The sequence below is a fragment of the Musca domestica genome, unplaced genomic scaffold, assembly GCF_030504385.1.
Source record: "Musca domestica strain aabys unplaced genomic scaffold, Musca_domestica.polishedcontigs.V.1.1 58, whole genome shotgun sequence".
Taxonomy (NCBI): Eukaryota; Metazoa; Arthropoda; class Insecta; order Diptera; family Muscidae; genus Musca; species Musca domestica.
Window position 1 is genome coordinate 4571669 of NW_026712360.1, and position 23435 is coordinate 4595103.

Sequence of the window (23435 nt, forward strand, 5' to 3'; positions counted from 1 at the left end):
GGCCTAAAAAAAACGATTTCCATGGAAAGCTCCATTTAGCCCGGCTTAATTGAAGTTGCCCGAAAGCTTTTATTATTCAAATTACATATTCGTTTCCATTATGAATTTTAATTGAGAAAAGAATAAATCCGCTGCCTTTGGCCGGAGTTTTTTTGTCGCTGCTTTTATTTCCTTTTTTTTTTTTTGCTATTTTTTTAATCCTTTTTATGTCCTCCTCTTTTTTTTTGCCCCCACATGACAGACAAAGGAGCTGGATTCAACAAAAGATAATCTGAAAAACTTCATAGAACGCTGGGAGGAACATCCGAACAGTCCGTATGTTTTCGATGTCGAAGGAAATGTCATAGCCCCGCTCAGCGAGTCAGAGTACAAGAAAGTGAAGGCTCATGGCCCCGACAGCATATCATCGTCCAGAGGTGAGTACCGTATGACAGATAGGGCGAATGTGTCGCCTGCCTTAGCGGCGGCGGCGGCAGCCAACAGCGCCTGTGCCTCTGAGTCGGAATCTGAATGTGATTGTGCCTCTGCATTTGCCTGCTCTGCCCTGGCGCCCAACAAGAACAACAGCAATGCCAACATCAACACCAACAATTGCAATAACAAAAGAACAAGAACCGAACAAACGACACAAAAATCACCGGCAAATGTTGTGACAGTGTCAGTGGTGGTGTCGTCTGCCATACCTACAACAGCCACAGCAACAACAACAACATGCTCACAAAGACAGCAACAGCAACAACAAGAACAACAGCAACATTTAATAAGAAGCACATAGCGAACATGCCAAAGCAAATTAAAAACAAAAAGCAAACTCTTCCCACCTCCCTGGCCGGATAGCCGAGATCGTCTCCCCAACCCCGGAGACGGTCGCCTGCTATCCTTCCAGGGACTTGTTTTGGTTTGCTGTCTGTTATGTATTTATTATTTAAGCCAAAGATTAAGTTTAGTCGTTTAACTCTAAAGAAAAGGGAATCTATCCTCCCCACAACCTCCAACATCCTGCCTCTATGTTTTTCTTTTTTCTTTTGCAAAAACTAACCTCAATTTTCTGTGTTTCATTTCATGTAGATTTGTTATTATTTCTTGGCATTTTTTTATTACTTTCATCTTTCGTTCTCTATTATACTGTGATAAGTCTTACAACAACAATAATAAACAATTTTCTTTTTTTTTTTTTGTCATTTATATATGTGTAAGGAATCAAATTGAAAAGAAGGAAAAACGGCACAGAACACCGAACACAAGAAAAACTGTGAAATTAATAAAAAAAAAAAAAACAGAAAAATATTCATTGACAAATTTAACTTCCTTTTCTTAACACTTCTATTCTGCTATTCATTTCTTTTCTTAGTTTTGTTGTTGTCCTCTATATTTTGTTGTAGCAGGGTTTGGGTCAATGTTTTTCATATTTGAGGTAACCCAGCAAACCTTTATAAAACAGGCCTTTTTAAGGGCTGAATTGAAGTTTTCCTATGGAAAATCCCTATTCAGCCGGGGCTGAATAGCAATTTTCCTCTGGGAAAACCCCTATTCAGCCGGGGCTGAATAGCAATTTTCCTCTGGGAAAACCCCTATTCAGCCGGGGCTGAATAGCAATTTTCCTCTGGGAAAACCCCTATTCAGCCGGGGCTGAATAGCAATTTTCCTTTGGGAAAACCCCTATTCAGCCGGGGCTGAATAGCAATTTTCCTATGGGAAAACCCCTATTTAGCCGGGTTGAATAGCAATTTTCCCATGGAAAACCCCTATTCAGCCAGGCTGAATAGCAATTTTCCACGGAAACCCCTATTCAGCCAGGCTGAATAGCAATTTTTCTATGGGAAAACCCCTATTCAGCCAGGCTGAATAGCAATTTTCCTGTGGGAAAAACCCTATTCAGCCAGGCTGAATAGCAATTTTCCTGTGGGAAAAACCATATTCAGCCAGGCTGAAAAGCAATTTTCCTATGGGAAAAATCCTATTCAGCCAGGCTGAATAGCAATTTTCTTATGGGAAAAACCCTATTCAGCCGGGGCTGAATTAAAGTTTTCCTATGGAAAGCCACCTATTTCCTACGGAAAATCCCTATTCAGCCAGGGCTGAATAGCAATTTTCCTATGGAAAACCCCTATTCAGCCGGCGGCTGAAAAGCAATTTTCCTATGGAAAACCCCTATTCAGCCGGGGCTGAATAGCAATTTTCCAGGCTAAATAGCAATTTTCCAGGCTAAATAGCAATTTTCCAGGCTAAATAGCAATTTTCCTATGGAAAATCCCTATTCAGCCGGGGCTGAATAGCAATTTTCCTCTGGGAAAACCCCTATTCAGCCGGGGCTGAATAGCAATTTTCCTCTGGGAAAACCCCTATTCAGCCGGGGCTGAATAGCAATTTTCCTTTGGGAAAACCCCTATTCAGCCGGGGCTGAATAGCAATTTTCCTATGGGAAAACCCCTATTTAGCCGGGCTGAATAGCAATTTTCCACGGAAACCCCTATTCAGCCAGGCTGAACAGCAATTTTCCTATGGGAAAACCCCTATTCAGCCAGACTGAATAGCAATTTTCCTATGGGAAAACCCCTATTCAGCCAGGCTGAATAGCAATTTTCCTGTGGGAAAAACCCTATTCAGCCAGGCTGAATAGCAATTTTCCTGTGGGAAAAACCATATTCAGCCAGGCTGAAAAGCAATTTTCCTATGGGAAAAATCCTATTCAGGCAGGCTGAATAGCAATTTTCCTATGGGGAAAACCCCTATTCAGCCAGGCTGAATAGCAATTTTCCAAAGGAAAACCCCTATTCAGCCGGGGCTGAATAGCAATTTTCCTTTGGGAAAACCCCTATTCAGCCGGGGCTGAATAGCAATTTTCCTTTGGGAAAACCCCTATTCAGCCGGGGCTGAATAGCAATTTTCCTATGGGAAAACCCCTATTTAGCCGGGCTGAATAGCAATTTTCCACGGAAACCCCTATTCAGCCAGGCTGAACAGCAATTTTCCTATGGGAAAACCCCTATTCAGCCAGACTGAATAGCAATTTTCCTATGGGAAAACCCCTATTCAGCCAGGCTGAATAGCAATTTTCCTGTGGGAAAAACCCTATTCAGCCAGGCTGAATAGCAATTTTCCTGTGGGAAAAACCATATTCAGCCAGGCTGAAAAGCAATTTTCCTATGGGAAAAATCCTATTCAGGCAGGCTGAATAGCAATTTTCCTATGGGGAAAACCCCTATTCAGCCAGGCTGAATAGCAATTTTCCAAAGGAAAACCCCTATTCAGCCGGGGCTGAATAGCAATTTTCCAAAGGAAAACCCCTATTCAGCCGGGGCTGAATAGCATTTTTCCTATGGAAAACCCCTATTCAGCCGGGGCTGAATAGCAATTTTCCTATGGAAAACCCCTATTCAGCCGGGGCTGAATAGCAATTTTCCTATGGGAAAACCCCTATTCAGCCGGCAATTTTCCTATGGAAAACCCCTATTCAGCCGGCAATTTTCCTATGGAAAACCCCCATTCAGCCAGGCTGAATTGAAATTTTCCTATGGAAAACCCAGTTCTGCCAGGGCTGAATTGATGTTTTCCCACGGAAAACCCCATTCCTACAGAATTTCAAATTTTTTTTTTGTCGAAAAGGTTTGCTGGGTTTCTTCTTCTCCTCTGATATTTCAATCTTCTTAGTTCAGCTTATATTTCTCCAATGTCTCCTTCCCCCTTCGTCTCTCTCTCTCTCTCTCTGCGTTTGTTATGTGTCATGTATGTATGTGTTGTAATCCACGAAGTGTATATGAGTATGGAAGGATAATACTTTGTAAGCTCTCCTTAAGCGCCTTATGCATAATTTTGTTTTAAACACAGCGCAACGCTGCTGCTGCTGCGACACTATCATGCACGGATTCCACGTCAACCACATCAGCGAACGAAGGCAAATATTTTCATCATCTTCTTCTTCTTCTTCATCATCATGCAAGGGATTCATGACCGAGCTACTGCCACAAATAAATCTGTGTAAAAGGAAAAATATTTAATTTCGATTTGAGAAAAAAAAGAAAAATTCTGGCGCTTCATGAAGGGACACTGATTGCAGGCAAGGATTTCTGCTGGAATTTCCCTCCCTAGTGAGGCTCCTTTGGCCTCCCATCTTCTCTATGTGTGTCCGTTGTCCTTTCAGTCGGCCAAATGACATACCGATGGCTTTTTTTCTCTCTCTCCCTCTCTTTGGCTTTCCTTGCTCCCTGATGGTTGCTACTGATTTCATTTGTTGTGTTTTCTTTTTCAATACTGGTTCGCCATTTTTTGTTTATCTGGGTCGTAACTATTGTATGTGTGATCTTTATCTATGAATCATGTCCTTCTTCTCTTCTTACTCTTTTTACCCCTTGTCTGTTGCTATTTCCTGTGGATTCTTAAAGTCTTTAAAGATATGCAAATTGGAACGCAATTGCTGCCGAACATTCTCTAGGGTCCAGTTACCCAGCAATCCTTAGATAAGTCACCAAAGTCCTGAACAAAAAAATTATCTTCTCATTTAACAAAAAACAAATCCGCTGCCAAAGCTCAAGGATATCTGTCAATCTGTTCGTTCACACCCAATTGTCCAAATAACAAAAAACACCATTCAGAATCAAATCAGAACAGAAAAAAACCCGAAACTCGGAAGGTAAGCTTTTTTCAAATTCTAAAAAAAATCTAATTTTGTTTTTGTTTGACTTCTGGATTTTGGCACATTTTATTTGGCTCAAAGGCACACACACCCACACAAAATTCTGCAAAATGCACCCAAGTTCACTCACTCACGCACACACATACATACACACACACATATACCCACCAAGAATTAGCAACTGTAAAATTGAGAAAATGAATCTGCAGAGTAAAGTTTGTCCTTCATCTCATGAGTTGTTATTTTCTGAAAGCTTTCATGGCCTCAAATTGGTGAGATCGATTGCAAAAACTTGGTTGGCTAGAATGGCTTTGGCTTAGAAAAGCTTGGTTCATTGGTTGTATTTTGGCAAAGCTTCATTTCGAACTTAAAAGCTCCACAGATTTTCATCTTTATGTTTCATTTATTATAAGTCATAACAATAAAAGCTTTGAAAGCTTTCCATTTAAGCTTAAATATAAGAATTCCAAAAGGAAAGGCTCTCTATACAACCGGGCTAGATAGAAGATTTCCTCTAGGAAATTTTCTAGTTAGCCCGGACTGAAAGCTCTCTAGTCAGCCCAGGCTGAAAATAATATTTCATCTTGGAAAGCTCTCTATTCAGCCCCGGCTAAATAGATGATTTTCTCTTGGAAAGCTCTCTGGTCAGCCCGGGCTGTATAGAAGATTTGCTCTTAGAAAGCTCTCTAGTTAGCCCGGGCTGAATAGAAGATTTCCTCTTTGTTAGTCAGCACGGGCTGAATAGAGAATTTCCTCTTCGAAAGCTCTCTAGTCAGCCAGGGCTGAATAGAAGATTTCTTATGGAAAGCTCTCTAGCTCTTCCTCTTGGAAAGCTCTATATTCAGCTCCGGCTGAAAGCTCTCTCTTCAGCCCTGGCTAAATTTATGCTTTCCTCTAGGAAAGCTCTCTAGTCAGCCCGGGCTGAATAGAAGATTTCCTCTTGGAAAGCTCTCTAGGCAGCCCGGGCTGAATAGAAGATTTCCTACCGGAAAACTCTCTAGTCAGCCCGGGCTGAATAGAAGATTTCCTCTTGGAAAGCTCTCTAGTCAGCCAGGGCTGAATAGAAGAATTCCTATGGAAAGCTCTCTAGTCCTCTTGGAAAGCTCTCTAGTCAGCCCGGGCTGAATAGAAGAATTCCTATGGAAAGCTCTCTAGTCAGCCCGGGCTGAATAGAAGATTTCGTTTGGAAAGCTCTCTAGTGAGCCCTGGCTGAATAAAAGATTTCCTCTTGGAAAGCTCTCTGGTCAGCCCGAGCTGAACATTTCCTAATGGAAAGCTTTCCCTCTATTCATCCGGACTGGATAGAAGAGTTCCTCTAGGAAAGCTCTCTATCCAGCCGGGATGGACAGTCAGCCCCGGCTGAAAGCTCTCTCTTCAGCCCCTCCTAAATTGATGATTTCATCTTGGAAAGCTCCCTATTTAGCCCCGGCAGAATAGAAAATTTCCTAATGGCTGAATAGAAGTTTTCCTCTTGGAAAGCCGGACTCTGAATAGGAGGTTTGTGATTGGAAAGTTCTGTAGGAAGAAGCTTTCCTTTGGAAAGCTTTCTATGAAAAAAGCTTTGTATGAAAAAGCTTTCCTTTGGAAAGCTCTTTATAAAAAGCTTTTCGATACAAAGCTCTCTACGAAAAAAGCTTTCCTATGGAAAGCTCTATTCAGCCGGCTAAATACAACAAGCTTCTCATCTCAGATGTTCTAACTCTCTATATCTCTCTCTTCCACTCTCCCTCTCTCTCTCTCTCTCTATATATATATCTCTCTCTCTCTCTTATCACTCTCATCACCTCATAAACTCTCATTCTCTTGATCTTTTAAATTTTGTCTCTTGGCTCTTGTAGATATGTCCTTCAGAGGATTGTTTGCTTTTGTGTTTTTTAATTTGGCTTTGAAATTTCAGAACACAACGCTTGGCTGTACAAATACACAGTTTTTAAAAAATGAAATATTTAATTTTGAAATTATTTTTTTTAATTTTTAATAATTTTTTTCTTTTTGTTTTAGTCTGCTCTCCATCGCCCTGCGAATCCCTGGACACGGTCACCGATGACGAATCCTATTTGTCCGAGTTCAATAACATCGATGAACCCCCCACACCCATTAATGAGTCACGTGAACATTTGTTCCCCACCTCGGCCAGTGGCGCTGCCACTCCCACTCCTCAGAGTTTCAATATGGCCAATCCCTTCAGCAGCAGGGTTGATGAGCTAAACGGCTCGACAATGAATTTGCAGCAACGCTCTCTCAAATCCTATCTTCATACATTCGATCGTCGTAATTCGGATACCAATTATTTGTTGGGACGCCGATCGTCGGGTGAGCGTGTCAATTTGGCTGATGAAATTAAAAAACTCTCCGATCATCTGCTGATGTTGGCCCAAATCAATACGAAATTCAATAAGGAGGCGGCAGGAGAAAAGGATGCGGAGGATGAAGGAACAGAAAACGAGAAGGAGAAGAAACCCAAAACCAAAAAGGGCACCGGGGAAAAGAAGAAGACCTCACCCAAGACCTCGGAGAGTGAGAAAGCTACAAATACAAAAGAGAAAGAAGGCAAAACCTCGGCCAAGGCTGGCAAAACTTCAACAACAACAACTACCTCAAAGAAAACCCTGGAAGGTTCAGTGACCTCCAACAACACCACAACCACCAGCACCAATACCACTTCAACCTCCACCACCAACAATTTCTTCAGCAACCTCAATCCCGGCAAAAGCCGAACCAGCAATCTGTCCTGGCGCCTACAACAGTCCATTGAGGAGACACCCAAATTGAACAGCAACAGCACCTCACGAAAGTCTTCGGTCAGCACCATGACAACTGGTAATGCCAAAAACTCATCGTCCGCCGATCGTTTCCAAGAGGCGGCCAGCATAAAACGTGCCAAATTCCGCATCAGTCAAATGAGTCGCGATGTCCCTGTCGGCCTGCCCAATACACATCAGGCAGTGAATTTGGAAGAGGCTGCCAATAATACCAAAGATTGTTTGCTACATCTGCTCGAAAAATACAATGAGTCAAAGACCCGCAATCCGCTGGGCAGGCATCAAAGTATTGGGGCCATCGATTGGAATGTTAGCGACAATTTGGAATATCGTTCGATGAGCTCCATTAATGCCTTCTTTCAGCGTCACAACAACAGGGGAAATATGGTTAAACAATTGCAGCAGCAACTCAAGGAAAAGACAGGTGGCGGGGCAACTAACTAAGAGCTGTAGTCCTTAGAGAAACTTTTTAAGATGTGTCCTGGTTTAGGATTTGATTTCATTTTTTTTTTTTCGTTTCCAAACAAAATACTCTTAGCCTAAAATTGTTAAATGTAAACGCTTGCTAATATGTACTCTTAATTAGCAAAGAGGGAGAAGAAGAAAAACATTATTTGTAAATTTAAGCTTTTTTGTTTTTTGTTTTTATTTTCTATGTTAATTTTATTTATTTATTAAATAATTTTATTTATTTATTTTATCAAATTAAAGAGAAAAATTAGTTTTGTAAATAAAACAAAATTTTTGAAATGTGTAAACGTTATTTGTTTTATTAAAAACCCATGAACATTGCCAAATCACTTGGGAGAGGCAAAGAGAAAAATCTAAAAGGAAAAAACTTTGAGTTAAAGAGAACATACACATACTAAATCGGAAATAAAAGTGAGTCCACAGTTTAGCCGATTTAGTAAATTTAATTTAATTTTCCAATTAATTTTCCTATATAAACGTTAAATAAGTTCTCATAAAGGTTAGCCAAGCAAAAACTGTAATGTAAACGTAATATTATAGTATATATTAACCTTGGATTTAAAATCTACTGTATTTCGTCTATTAAAACTTGTTTTAAGCAGTGGTGCTCAAAACCGTGTTCTAGAACATGAAGAGAAAAAAGAGATAATTTAAGAGAAAATTAAAATTCTGTTTTTCTTTATATTTTACGGTTCTATTTAATTGTTTTTAAACACGAATGTTTGCCAAAATAATTTATAAAGCAAATGGATAAAAAATATTTGTATAAATAATGACTTAACACTGTTTTGTTCTTGATTTAAATAAGCAAAGAGAAATTTGACTGAACAGAGATATTTTTTCTTGAGCACCCCTGTTTTAAGGCAGCGTCAAGCAAATACACTCACTTGTGCTCTCTGCAAATGAATTACTCTCACAGTGTGGAGTCGACAAACACACAATTAGAACCATTGAAAACAATTAATCAAAGAGTAATGCAATAAAGAGCGCCTCTCTTTCCGTCTCTGCTTTAAGGTTGGTCATTGTAACACGAGAGAATTGTTAAATCTCTGGGAGTCAAATTAAATGTAAACAAACACCAAAATATCCATTACTGTAATGCTGTATTAAGAGTTCGTTTAGCAAAGCCAATCACCCACCATTACGGCATTGCCATACCAAACATTTTTGTCACATACTTTTGCTTGGGCATTGCCACGCCATATTTAATATCAACAGCATGGGATCGATAACGATAGTTTTTTATTATCGGGTTTGTGTCTGCAATCGCTAATGCATTGTTGGATTGTGTTCGCACTTGTTTATTGAAGAAAAATAATAAATTTTAACACCACAAAGTTATTTACTTAGCCTTCAGCGGATAATTTTAATTTTTTATACCAGGTAGGTATTTTTAACCTGAAGGAATTATGCGCTTACATGTTAATTGATCTGAATGTTCGGATATGGTTTTTATGGAAATACTTATCCAACAAGTGGTCATATGATGGTATTGTTTAAACGGGGGAACCCATAATAGAAGAATATAGGTAGATGCATTAACGCTTGGGAACATTGATATGTCAACAAATTTAAAATGTTTTGTCAAAAAAAGTAGATTTTTATATGTTTTATTATAAGACGCAATTCGGTTGTTATAATATGTATTTTCCAGATTTCAGTAATTTTTCATTCAACATTTTCAATTTCAAAATCGGTTTGACAGTTCATTTTCCCAGCAGCTGTGTCGATGCGACTACCTATAAATATACAGGACAATTTATATTTTTATGCCCTCCACCATAGTATGCTTCTTCAACTCCTCAAGGTACACATGATCTTTATCAGAATAAAAATCTATTTCGATTTAATGATGACCGTCCGTCCGTCTGTGGAAATCACTGTAGCTTCTGAAGGAATTAAAGTAGGTTAATAAAATTTTACTCAAACGTATACTATGTCTGCAGGACTTTTGGTATTGAAAATGGATCATGTAGGTCCACGTTTTGGTATAGCCCCCATATAATGTTACCTCCCTATTTACGGTATTTTGATGATTTTAGCGACATTATTCACCGAAATTGTTTCAAATTTGGTATTTGAAGTTCGTAATGGATACTACAGCCAGTGACAGAAAATTGACAATGCAGGTCCACGTCTTCGTATAGCCCCCATATTTTGATGATTTTAGCGACATTTTTCACCGGAATTGTTTCAAATTTGATATTTGGGTTCAGATTTGGATATAGCTCCCATATATAACTTCGTCCGATTTACCTTTTATTGTGCATCAAACGTCTAATATTTGCCCAAATGGGATGGAATTTGGCACATACGACCGAATTTAGTCTAGAAGGTAGTATGTCAAATTTGGTGAAGATCGGTTCAGATATAACTATAGCTCCCATACATAATGTTCATCCGATTTGTTGTATTTGTTACCCACAACCGTAATATGCACTCCGTAACAACGATATTCAGGGAAATATATCAAATGCAGCTCAGAAATACCTTTGCTAAATTTTATTGAGATCGGCTCAGATTTGAATATAGCTCCCATGTATATCTTTATCCGATTGTACACCAAATGGGCAATGCAAGTCCGAATTTAAAAGATACAAATGCTTCGGCATATTTAGTCTTTAGAACTTTATATTATTTATAATCATAGCGTGTATGATTGAATTCTCCCATAAAAAATTTTAGTTGTTATGTGGAGCTCTACTAAATTAGCAAAGTGGTGTAGGGTATCATAAAGTCGGCCCCGCCCGACTTTAGGACTTTCTTTACTGGTTTTAATTTGCTTCGTATTCTTTTTATATATTTTTTTAATTTTAATATTTTTTTCTTTTATTATTTATTTATTTTTTTGTTATTTTTTTAATTTTTTTCTTTTTTTTTAATTATTTTCTTCTTTATTTTGTTATTTCTTTAATTGGTTTCTTTTTTGTTATTTCTTTAATTTTTAATTTTTTGTTATTTATTTTTATTTATTCAATTTCCATTTCATAATACCGAAGCCTTCAAGGCCAATAAATAGTATTAACAATATAAAACATTCCTGAGTAAACTTAAAACTAATAACAATATCCATAACAAAAATAATTTAGTTTTTTTTCTTTTTTTTATTTATTTATTTTTTTTTTTGTTATTATTTTTTTAATTGTTTTCAATTTTTTCTTTGTTTTAATTATTTTCATTTTTTTGTTATTTCTTTTATTTTTTTCTTTTTTATTTTTTTCTTTCCTTTTTTTGTTATTTTTCTTTTTTATTTTTTTCCTTTTTTTCTTTTTAAATTTTAAATTTTATTAATTTCTTTAATTTTATTGAACTCCCTCGAAGCATATTACATTTAGTGTTTCATTGCCGATAGATATCTCAACAAAGAGATAATAAAATACTGCTACCACCACTGCATGCTGCAGTGTCACTCGCCGTCGAACGCATGCAACGTCCATCAAACCGCCAACCAATGAATAGATACAATTTTGTTTATTGCTCTAGATAAGAGGAGTTTTTCTTCTTTAGTAACTGGAAAATGCATGCATGTGACGGAACAAAAAACGTGGATGAGAAAAAACCTCTGAATATGGACAAAGTCGTTCGTACAACGAGCCATTGTGTGGAAACAACAGAAATCCACCACCACGTGCATATCTGTTCGTTGGTTGGTAGAGCATTTTCTATTGTCGCTTTGAGATAAGAAATGTTTGAATGTGCTTGGGATGGCCATCAATGTTGCCGCTGTGGGTTACTTTCAGACACATTTTTAAATGAATTGAAGAAAATTCGAAATCAACACATTTTTTGAGGAAAATTTGAGGTTAGGTGGAGTTGGAAATGGTGTTGGAAATGTTGTTGAGGAAAAGGAGTTTTTGGTTTCCATTTTACCTTTATAATACTTACATGATACATGGTAATAATTCCCAGATAATTTTGGGTTCTCGAAAAGGTTTACTTTCTAATCCTAGGGGACCCTCTTTTGAGTCAAGTTCTAAATTGGGGAAACTTTCCCGGCATCCTTGTAGAATTCACAAGCAGACTATGACGATTCACCATCATAACTACATCTCTTTCCCTTTGAAAATGAAACAGCATCGGAGTTTTAAGTTTTTTTCTCTCTCTAGGATTTGTTGGTGTGTATTTGTATTTGTTGTTATATAAGTTTTCTTTTCAATTAAATTTTGTTTTGGGTTTTTTCTTTCAATTTTCTTATAATTACAGTTATACAAAGTTATATTTAAACATAAACAAATATATTTATGGGGATGGTATAAACTATTTTTGTTTTTAATACAAATTAGGGAGGGGAGGGAGGGGGGTATTGGATAGATGTTTAAATGAATGATGCAGTAGCAAAAAATATTGAAGATTGTAGGTTTTGAAAATGATGTGTAAAATTAAATGGGATTTTGTTCTTCCTCTCATTTTTTTTCAAATCAAGAATTAAAAATAATGTGTATTTTTTTGCAAAACAAAAAACAAAAATGCTTTAAATGTTATAAAAAATTCTTTTGTTTGTTATATTTCTTAGATGCATATGTATATATATTTTTTGCAATATAATTAGTTCATTTGTTATAAAAATGTATGGTATTTATTACTAAAATTATAGTAGTATAAATAAGGAAAAAAATAAAAGGCTCTGCCTACCAAAAAAAAATTATACAATTTACAAGGGAAGGGGAAGGGGAGGGTGAATGGGGTCGGGGAGAGTGCTTAGGGAACAAGTTGTTGGCTTTCAAGCCCCCTTCATAAACAAGGCCTGAAAGCAAAGAACTTTTTCTAATTTTTAGTTAAGGCAAAAATTCCATTAAATTTTCGAAATGATTTTCCAAAATTCAAGGAAATTTTTTTAAAAAGTATTTTTTTAGAATTCTTTAAAGAGTTTTACAAAATTCAAATGAAATGATGGGGGAAATACACTTCAATGTGGAATTGAAATGACAAAAAAAAACATCACAAAAATATGAAATTTTTTCAAAAGAAAAAAGGTTTCGAAAGGGATTTAAATTAAATACTTTTCAGTTAAAAAAAAATTTACAGAAAATGTGAAAAAATTCGAATTTAAGAAAATTTCAATAGTTTGCAAAGTTTTTAAATTTTTCGGAAAATTTTTAAATATTTAAAAAAAATTGTGAAATAATTAGAATTCAAGAAAATTTCAATATTTCGGAAAATTCGTAAATATTTAAAAAAATATATGGAATTTTTTCTTGAAAAAAATTTTAACAATTTTTTGGAAAAAAATTGAAATATTTTTGGAAATTTTTTTAATTCTTTTGAAAAATTTTAAATATTTTTAGTTACTTGTTTCAAAAGCATTGAAATGTTTTACGAAAAAGTTTGGCTTTTTTTTTTGAAAAATTTTGAAAATTTTTTTTCAAAAAAAAAAAAAAAAAAACTATTAAAAATTTTAAAATTGTTTAAAGAATCATTAAATATTTTTTAGGAATTGTTTACAACTTCAATTACATTTTTTTAAATATTTCGGAAAATTCAAAAATATTAAAAAAAATGTGAAAAATTAGAATTTAGGAAAAATCCAAGATTTTGAAATTTTTAAAATATTTTGCAAGATTTTTAAATATTTAAAAAATATCTAATTTTTTCTTAAAAACAATTTAAGAATTTTTTAAAAATATTGAAGTATTTTTGGAAAATTGTTGATTTTTTTTTAAATATTTTTGAAAAAAATTTTGAATATTTTTTAGTTAATTGTTTGAAAAGCATTGAAATGTTGTACAAAATTTTGAAATTGTTTAAAAATATTAAATTATTTTTAGAAATTGTTTACAACTTCAATTCCATTTTTTTTCTTGTGTTTTTGAAAAAATTTCAAGTTGTTGGGATATTTTTTTAGGGAGGCTTAATTTCCCCGCTACGATTTTGTAAAACCCTAAAAGAATTCTTTAGGGGTAAAAGAAGGGGCCGGAGGAAGGGGGTTGGGGATTTGATAATTTACAATGTTTTAGTTTGTACTTCAAAAGGATTTGGTTTAAGGTATTGGGTGAAAAAGAAAATTTCAACAATTTAAAAAAATACAATTCTTGAAATTTAGATTTTTTTATATAAAAAAATTGTAAATTTCAAAAAAAAAAGAGGGATAAAATTGTTAAAATTTTCCATAAGGAAAAATAATGGATTTTAATGGTTCAAAGAGTCTGGCAATTGTTGTGTTTTTTTGGAACAAAAAACAAAGGGTTGGAATATTATAACATATGAGATCAATAGCCAACTCTTTTGCCTTTGTTTCGGTATTAAACAAAATCAATTGCCAAAGTCTTAGGTTAAGGAAAATTCATTCGACTTCAAGTTTTTGGGAGTTTGGGGGATTTGGGGTGGAGAAACTTAAATGCTAAATTGTTCATATGCCTTAAAATAGTTAAGGATAATACCCCCAAAGGGTATTGGGAACTTATCATCTAAAGTAGCTTATAATTAATTAATAACTAAAAAAAGAACTTAGTTTATGGCATTTAGTTTTTCGTGTGTGTGTGTGGTTGGTAATAGTGTAGTTTTGGGTGTGAATTTCCTGGGTAAAGAAAAAAATAAAACTTTTTTCTGTTGGGGGGTATAGGAAATTTTGTTGTTGGATTAATCCATTGTTGTTGTTAGGGGGGTAAAATTTCCTCAGTGTGTTTGTTATGATTGGTAATATTTTCAGATGATTGCAATCAATTTCCTTACAAACTAAGTATACACGCTAGCTGCTGGATGGTTTTAATTGTTCTTTAGTTTTTTTTTTTTTTTGTGTTTCCTTAATGCTGCTGACGTGTTCTTAGTGAAAAATGCGCTGCTATGCTGTTGGCATTTACGGCATGGCTGACCGATGAGGAGCCGGAGGAGGTGCGCATACGCTTGGCAGGGGATACTTTCTTGGGGGTTTGAGCCAAACGTTTACGTTCTTTCATGTATTCTAAAAATAGAAAAAAAGAAAACAAAAAAGGGATTAGTGGAAATGTATTACATAACAAAAACACACACATGGGTTTGTAATGTGATATTTTCCTATAAGCAATTAGAACTAGGATCCTAAGAAGATCTAATAAGAAATTAGAGAAAAAAGACCTCATGCTGTTTACATTTCAAAAAAAGAAAGAAAGGACTAAAATCAATTAAAACCCTAGGCATAGTTTTGTTCATCCCCAAAGAAATTTGGTATTTTTCTCATACCCGACTGACCTGCCTTGTCGTGTGTTTGCTTAAACGTCACTGAACCTCTTTCGAATACATCCCTTATGCCTCTACATGCATAGTTGTTGTATTAGCAAATATTTTAAGGCAGGGGTACCTTCGAATGGCACGCGTTCGGCACAGGACCAAATTAAGTATACAAAAACAACAAATCCATAGATTCAGAGGACAGTTTTCACAGACATGGAGACAAATACGAATTAATCCCCAAATTGCAAACATGTCTTTCCTTTACTACATTTGAAGTTTCAAAAACTCCCCTAAAGTATGTAACTACTGATCCTGCTCTATCCCTCAATCTTGCTTGAAATGTCAAAAATTCCAAATTTCCATAATTTGATAAGGGCTGTTTTAAGGCCTAGGTAAATTTTCTTTTCCAAACATCTGTTATAAATGAAAAATCCTGAAAAGCTAAAACCAGGCAACCCCATAAACATCTGTTCACAATTCTTTGCTTGCCACGGGATGAAAGATTTTCCAACAAGATCATTACCACAAAAGCAAAAAAATCATCTATCAAAAACACGCACATCACCACGGAATGGCACAGGCAGTGGACAATGGATAAGAGGGGTTGATGGCCAAACACAAGAGCCTTACAAAGCATAGCTGAAATAAAAGGGGAAGGTTTGCCAACTACCTTACATTTTATGGGGGTTCATTTTGTGCCATACAACACACAGCTGGGCTTCCAAATCAAAAAATAAAATCACTTGTGCTTTAGATTTGAATTTTTAGAGATATCAAACAACAGCAACAAAACAAGCTATGTAGAGAGACAGAAAAACAACCCTTTTTGTTTTGCCATGGATATTTTTGAACCATGCCAGAAGGATCGCTATCTACTGGCAGACAAATATGTGCCAAACCTTGAAACGGAAATGAAAATAATAATGAAAGCCATTAAATCAGAAACCGCAAACAAAAGGTAGGTAGGTACAACGCCTACACGCAACGAGAACTTTACTCCCCCAAAATAACTTGTATTGTTTGCTGGCTCGACCGTTACTAAGGCTTGGCTTGAAACAAGAAAAAAAAACCCTCCCAAAAACCGTTGAATATTGAACTTTTTTTTTTTTAGAGGGTGGAAATTTAGAGTATCGATCGTTATGGGAAATTAATATTTTAATATCGATTTCCCACACTTGTTTTCCTGGCGAAATTACTCTATTTCCCAAAAATATACGTTACTCTTTTTTCTCGGTCCCTTAATTGAAGGTGTTTAGGTTGAGGAAATAACATTTCAAGGTTGATTGCTTGGGAATAAGGTGTGGGAATGAAGGGGGGAAAATGTTGAAAATCTAGTAACTGTATGTAGATGTAATGAAGAGGGATTTGAATCACAAATTTTGGATACTAATCTGAAGTAATTAGAGGTGTAATTCAAAATGTTGAAAATAATTGCTTGGGGAAAGTTTGACGGTCGAATTTTAATTGCAAGATATAACTGCGCAAGTAGTTTCTGGTCTTCAAATCAGGGAAATCTGATGCTTAGAATTCTATAATTGCTAAGCCTTGAAATGACTTTTTCAGATAACATTTGTAGTTGAGGGGTAATCAAGAATTGGGATTTTTGAAGTCTTTCTTTTGATTCTAAACTAAACTTGTCCTCAAATCGCGGAAATTTAGTGTTTTCAATTCTATATTAAATTTGTCCTTAAATCGCGGAAATTTAGTGTTTTCAATTCTATAACTGCTATGTTTGAAATTAGTGTTTAGGTGAAGTTTTGCTGTTGAGGGGAAAAAATATTGCGTCTTGAATTCTATAATTGCTAAGTCTTTGAAATAACTTTTTCCCTTAAGTTTTCCTGTTGAGGATTAATTAAGTTCCCATCAAAAAATTGGGATTCTTGAACTCTACTCTTTCGGTTCTAAACAAATCTCATCCTACAATTATCAAAATTTCCCAAATTAAAATCAAATATATATCGATTTCAAATATTTACCTGTAATCTTGGGCTGTCTCTTGCGCAAGTGTGTTTTGCGTGGCACAAAGACACTGGTTTCGGCGTTATTGGGACCAGCAGGAACTTTGAACTCAACCATGGACTCATCTTGGCTATCATCGCAGGAATCTGTATCGGTGGCAGCTGAGGTCTGTGACAAATTGAATTGATTTTCACGTTCGGCCCGCTCATCCATTAACATTTCCAAATTGGTTTTGGGTGCAGGGGTGGGGCGGACATGAGCGGCCCGTGTCAGGGTGTACATTTCGGGGGCGATTTGATTTTCCTGGGTGGAAACACGTTCCCAAATGTACTGTGAATTGGCCGACAATGGTGATCCGGTACGGAAGTCAAAACCCCATTTGCGGGAGGCTCTTTCTTGGCATTTTTCCAATTCCTCATTGAAGATTCTACACAAAACACAATACGTTAGAGACGATACTTAAGGAAGAAGATTTGGGAATAAAATATTTAACTTACTTTGTGGTTTCAACGGGATTGGCAGGACCAAAGAGATCCCTTTTAATGCGATTCAACTGGCGTCCACATGTCATGTTGCTGCGCATAGCCACTGGGCTGCTGGAGATTTTACAAATCATGGGATTCAATACACGGGCTGCAGACATTTTTGCGTTTTGTTTTTGTTGTTTTCCTTATTAATCAGGCGTTTGCAAATTGTTTTTAATTATTATTTTATTTGTTGCACTTGTATGGCTGCTTTATTGTTTCTTCCAATAATTTTGTTTTTTTTACGATGTTTTTTTGCGTCTTTGCTTTTTTCTATGGTGGATCTGTCAAATTTTGGCGCCAAAATCACTGACAATTTCCCCAACCAACAAAGCTTTTACTCCACCTTGCACGTACAGTTGTCAATGCTCCAATTTAAAACAGCAACAACAAATTTGACATTTATGCGTAAGCAATGTTGCACTCACAAGTGGCACGAACGACTCTCTTGGCGAAACACGTTAATTAAAGGAAAACAAATGTAAATGTTTTTCTTTTAATTATGCACAATTGTTATTTGTGTTTTTTTATTGCCAAAATTGTTTATTTTCTTTAATTAATTTATTTTTAATAGTTTTTTCTTTCTTTTTTGAAAAGCCCTGTTTTCTGTTATTTATATTCTTCTGCTCTCTCACAATGCTTTGTTTCACTCTCACACTGTTACTCTTTCTTCTATGCTTTGACACAATGTTAATGTTAACAAAATTTAATTTGTTTTCCAAGGTTTTTTTATTTATATTACGAAAATATAACAATGTTTGCTCAAAATGCAATTGCAAAAAATGTAATATTTTATTAAATTTCGTTTAAAAAACGTTTATAAAATGTTTTGTCGAATTAATTTTTCTTTCCTTTAGCGTAGCGCAAGAAATGTTGTCAACTCGACAATAGTTTCTCTCAAACTGATTTGACATTCGTTGTCTGGCATTCTTACTTGCCATCGCACGAAGTCAAAACTGGGATGAGAGCGAGAGCCCAGCAACAACAAACACACACAACAATAATGCAAGCGAACACAAACGAAGAAAAAGAAACCCCCAAAATGAAAACAAAACCAAATGAGAAATGAAGCAAACGAAACATTGAGCCAGCAATTGTTTGGTGGAGTTTCGTTCTTTTTGTTTGTACTCTCTCTCAATGTATTGATTTCTCCCTTGCTCTCTTTCTCTGGCTTACAAATGGAAAAGGCAGGCAACGAAACCAATTGCCGTTGCAGCGATGCAACTTCTCTGCTGCGTTCTGCATAAATTACAGTGGGGAAGGTCATATAAAAGTGGTTAAACTGTTTTTAAAGGTCATTGGAACTTAGAATTTTTAAATCGTAATGATATTAATGTAATATTAAAGGCATATTTAATACAAAATGGGTTATATAAATGCAAAAGTTTAATAAAAATAGAAAATTTAAAAAAATACTTAACATTTTTGTTGGAAAAGTCAATAAGATATTTTATAATTGACAAAACTCTTTACCAAAAATACTCAAGCAAAAAATGTTAAAATAAAATTTTGGAATTGAAATGATTTTAATACAATATTTTTGACTTATATAAGCCAAAATTGGTTATATTTATGAAATTACAAATAGGAGTTTAATAAAAAAAGATAAACGGATTGAGAAAACCCAGTGGGGTACCTATAACAATATTAATTTTTGGAATATATTAGCTCAACTATTTTTAAAGATTTTCTAAATAAAAAAAGCTATCATCAAAAAATTAAAAAATATTAATTTTTTTACCATATTCATATTTAAAATATTTAGCTCATTCGTTTGAAATTTCGCATAATTAGTTTTCATTTTATTTATTTACTAAAATCTTAGGAAGAATATTCCTAAATTTCTCCAAAACATTTGTAGTTTGGTTAAAATTTGGCTGCGGAGGAATAAAAAATTAAAAAAAATAGATAAATTCAAAAATGTTTTTCAACGGTGGATATTTTTTTTCATACCTGAAATATTCAGAAATCGTTAAGAAATTCGGAAAATTTGTATTATTTTTATTTACTAATTCAAATCTAATGAAGAATATTGCCAAATTTCTCCAAAAACATTTATATTTTGGTGTAAATTTGCCGGCGGGGGAAGAACAGATACCTCAATCTAATAGAATTTGGAAAAAAATATTTATAAACTGGGAAAAAATCTACCTATTCACCTCCGTTTCGTGTCGTGTAAGACGTATGAAAATCTTTTTAAGTTTGGAAAAATATTTTACAAATTTTGACATATTAATGTTCCCAAGCGTTGATGCATCCTCATGTATTCTTCCAGGCCACGGCTTTTTCCCAAGAAGCCTACAGCTACAGGACCAAACGAATTAAGTCCAGTTATTGATAACGTCTGAAAAAAAAAAAAACATTTCTCTGACCAAGTACCAAGTGATGGAGCAATTTTCAATATTATGGGATATATATGAATAATCGGGTTTCTGGTTGAGATAAATATTTGGATGTAGCAAGTTCTACAGAATCGCTCCATTGCTTCGCAAGTTATGACAGATAAAAGTATTGAAAATTTTGACCCTTTGTGGGTGAGGTAGAGGGTTAGCAGATATATATCACCTTCACAACAGATTTTGCGTTAGAAAAATGTTTGGGTGTGTAAAATTTGAAGAGAGTTGGAAGCATATATCGCTTTCTTTGAGCATTTTGTATTTCAAAATCTTTAAGCCTACGTGGCGAGGTACCAGAAGGTGTGGTACATCTCTACCATCTTTATAAGAGACCTTGTGTTGATGAAAATATTGAGATGTGACAAGTTTGAATGGAATCGGATGTTGATTTTGCGTTTTATGAGCATCATAGATATTCAAAATTTTGACCCTTTGCGAGGGAGGTACTAGAAGTAGTTGACTGATATATCCCATCTTCACATCAGACCTTAGATTAATAAAAATATTTTCATATGTGTAATTTTAAGATCGGACTCTTACATCACATTTTATAAGATTTATATATTTATTTCAAATTTTGACACTTAGTAAGGGAGATACTTAATAGAGTCGACCGATATTGTCCATTTCCGCACCTGACCTAGCACTGATGTTAATATTAGGTTTCGCAAGTTGGGGCAAAATCGGATTATCCTATCTCTTTCTGTGCAGTAAATTATTTTCTTTGAAAATGTTGATATTTTGTGCAAGAGGTACCAAGAGGAGTGGACCGATATTGCCAATCTCCGAACTCGATCTATGTTTGATAATAATATTACGATGTACCAAGTTTGGGCCAAATCGGATACTCTCTTCGTGCGCACCCGACAGACAGACGGGCGGACAGACATCGCCAGAACCACTACAAATGTCCTAAAACGGATTTGGTCCAAAAAGACCTAAACTGTTATTTCAGTGAGGTACGTTTTGGCCGTATTAAGTGATATATACCCTCTCTAGCCATATGGCTGAGGGTATAAAAATCTGGAAATATTTTAAAATGCCCTTGGAACCCATCCAGTTAATAACGATCAACTTTTTTCATAAAGATCTTTTGTTTTATTCAAAAATAATTGGTCTGTTCCAGAACTGCAAGAATACAAAAAAGGTATATAAAAGGTTTTACTATTATAACCGATTTTCCTTTATGATATCGAAGAAAATTGCAAAACTATGAATTTATTGCCGGTACTGAAACCAAGCAAATATGTGGCTATAAATTCGATTTTTTATTTTAATTCAATTTTTTTATAAAAAAAATCTGTAAAAAATTTACTTCACATTTTGAAGTACAATTTCATACGTGATTGAAAATCCTTGCGAAAAATCGAACAGTGTTGGCTTGTTTGTTCGGGATACCGTAGTATTTTGTTGTTGCAAAATAGTCAGGTTTATCCCTTTATTGTTGTTTTTATAAAACCAACGTTTGTTTATAAGTGGAGAACGATGGTAATGTTTACCAGGGGGTAAGGCAGGGAATACCTAGGTTTCGAAAAGAGCACATATCCTTTTCTAATTGGAAAAATCCTTAATCAAGGAGTGCATACCTAAATACCTAATACTTTGATTTTTGGATTTGAGTAATTGGTTTTCCAATTGGAAATGATAAAACCAAAATTTTCATATTTTTATTTTTTAATAAACAAATTTTATTATGTAAATATATTTTCGTTAAATTTCGAATTTTAATTTATTATCCTTTTTTCTTCAAAAATTCTTTGCATTTGCCCCACTGTGAACATTAAAATGCCTCTCAGCCTTGCTCTGCTGCCAAGCAAACGGACATCGTCGCAAGCAGCATTTTCAACGTCTGCCTCTGAAATTGTTGATAGGAATAATTTTTTCTATTTTTATTTAAAAAACAAAATATTCTAATTTAAGTTGTTGTTATTATACCGCTTTCTATAGATTTTCCACTGTTTTTCTTGGCTCTTGCGTCAATACTTCACACACACACACACACGGCGACACACTCACACACAATTCTGACATTTGTATTCTTTTTTTGTTCTCTCTCCCTCAACGTTTGTTTCATCGTGGATTTTTTGTTTTGACCCTGTTTGCTGTACTTTTTTGTCTGCCACTTTTCCTATGACATTTGGTTGGGTTGGTATGGTTTGGTTTGTGCGATCATCGTCGTCGTGGTGTTCGTGTTGTCCATTCGGCTTTGGCTTTTGTTGTTGGCTGCCTGTGTGTTATCATCTTCGTTGTCCCTGGGAGGAGAAAAGATATCACTTGGACACTTGGTTGGATGTTATTTTATTTTTGTTGTCTAGTTTTTCCTGCCTACCTACCTACCTACCTTTCATTCGTTTCGTGTTTTTTTTTTCTTCTTTCAGTGGGTTTCCATTTTATTTTGATTATGAAAATTCTTATTTTTGGTTGGCTTCGCTTTTGACTTGACGTTTCGTTTCTTGGGTTTGTTTATTTGTTTTTAGATTATCGTCTCATACGATCGTATCTCGTACAAATACATATCACCGCCGTCTTCTTCTTCGGGTTTATCGACGAAAATAGATTCTTCTTGGATTCTGATTTTCCAGGAGAGTGAATTTAAAGATTGGTAATCGGTTTCCATACAAATCGATTCTTATTGCAAAAGATTCTTGTTTTGTTTTGGTTTTTCCCAAACGGGTTTTTGGTTTTTCGTTTCGTTTTGTTTGGTTTTTTTTTCTTTGTGTCCAAGAAAGGTCAGGGTCAGTCTCTTTTAATTTCTCGTGAGAGATTACAAAACATATCGTGAAGATCTGAATAGTTTGAGCCATTAATTTACATAAATTATTTTAATCAATCTATTATGGTTTGGGATTGTTTTTTTTTTTTGTGGAAAAACGAAGAATATTGAAAATATAAAAAGGGCAAAGTGATTAGTTTTGAGTGAAAATTAAATGAAAAGAAAAGAGGGTTTTCAATAGAAAATCTTTACACCTTCACATTGATGAACTGCATATCTTCTCCTGGAAAATATATAGATCTCAAAAGTGAGTTTCTAGATCTTTTCATTGAAAATCGGAGGATCTCCTCACAGAAGATCTACTCATCTTCGAGAATATCAGTGGGCCTCTCATGAAGGATCGGTATTTCTTCTCATAGAAAATACGTAGATCTCCTTATAGAAAATCAGTGGATATTCTGGTAGAAAGTCTGTAAATTTTCTTGTAGGAGATGTGTAGATCTTCTCACAGTACAGCCGGTTTTTCGAAACTGTAACCGGGTTTTCGATATTTGGATGTGGGTTTAGGGTTTGGTGTTGATGTGCCTGTTGATTGGCTATGATTTTCAAATATCTGTAATTATATACAAAACCGGTTTTTTTCAAGATTATCTAGCGGTTTTTTTTTCAAGCCGCAACCGGGTTTGTGGGCAGTTTTTAATAGTTTTGACCGGTTTTTTTTTTGGATTCGCAAATGCTTTTGTAACATTTTTAACAATTTTTCCAAAAGAGATTTTTTTAACGAAAATTATTGATATATTTAATAACCGGTTTTCATAAATTGTGACCGGG

At 35.0% G+C, this 23435-nt stretch overlaps 2 protein-coding genes and 1 long non-coding RNA gene across 4 annotated transcripts in view; 1 reads left to right on the top strand and 2 right to left on the bottom strand.

Moving 5' to 3' along the window:
* The window catches only part of LOC101900981 (calcium/calmodulin-dependent protein kinase type IV), an 81624-nt gene extending 73618 nt beyond the window's left edge, over window positions 1-8006 (top strand). For both annotated transcript variants that reach the window (XM_059128895.1, XM_059128896.1), the window contains 2 exons: window positions 242-416; window positions 6635-8006. In XM_059128895.1, the coding sequence (XP_058984878.1) occupies window positions 242-416; window positions 6635-7839 (1380 nt within the window). In that variant the 3' untranslated portion in view covers window positions 7840-8006. The remainder of the gene's footprint in view (window positions 1-241; window positions 417-6634) is intronic.
* A 6087-nt stretch (window positions 8007-14093) lies between these two features.
* On the bottom strand, window positions 14094-18402 carry LOC101900806 (cyclin-dependent kinase inhibitor 1B). Its single transcript, XM_005188760.4, has 3 exons — window positions 17469-18402; window positions 16989-17398; window positions 14094-14764 (listed from the first exon to the last, which is right to left on the bottom strand). Exons 1-3 carry the CDS (start codon window positions 17612-17614, stop codon window positions 14607-14609), a joined length of 714 nt encoding a protein of 237 aa, XP_005188817.1. The 5' UTR covers window positions 17615-18402; the 3' UTR covers window positions 14094-14606.
* Window positions 18403-21602: 3200 nt separating this feature from the next.
* Window positions 21603-22744, bottom strand: LOC105262156 (uncharacterized). The gene is made up of 3 exons (XR_002195099.2): window positions 22225-22744; window positions 21827-22143; window positions 21603-21746 (listed from the first exon to the last, which is right to left on the bottom strand). It is a non-coding gene; the product is annotated as an uncharacterized LOC105262156 (long non-coding RNA).
* Between the last annotated feature and the right edge of the window lie 691 nt (window positions 22745-23435).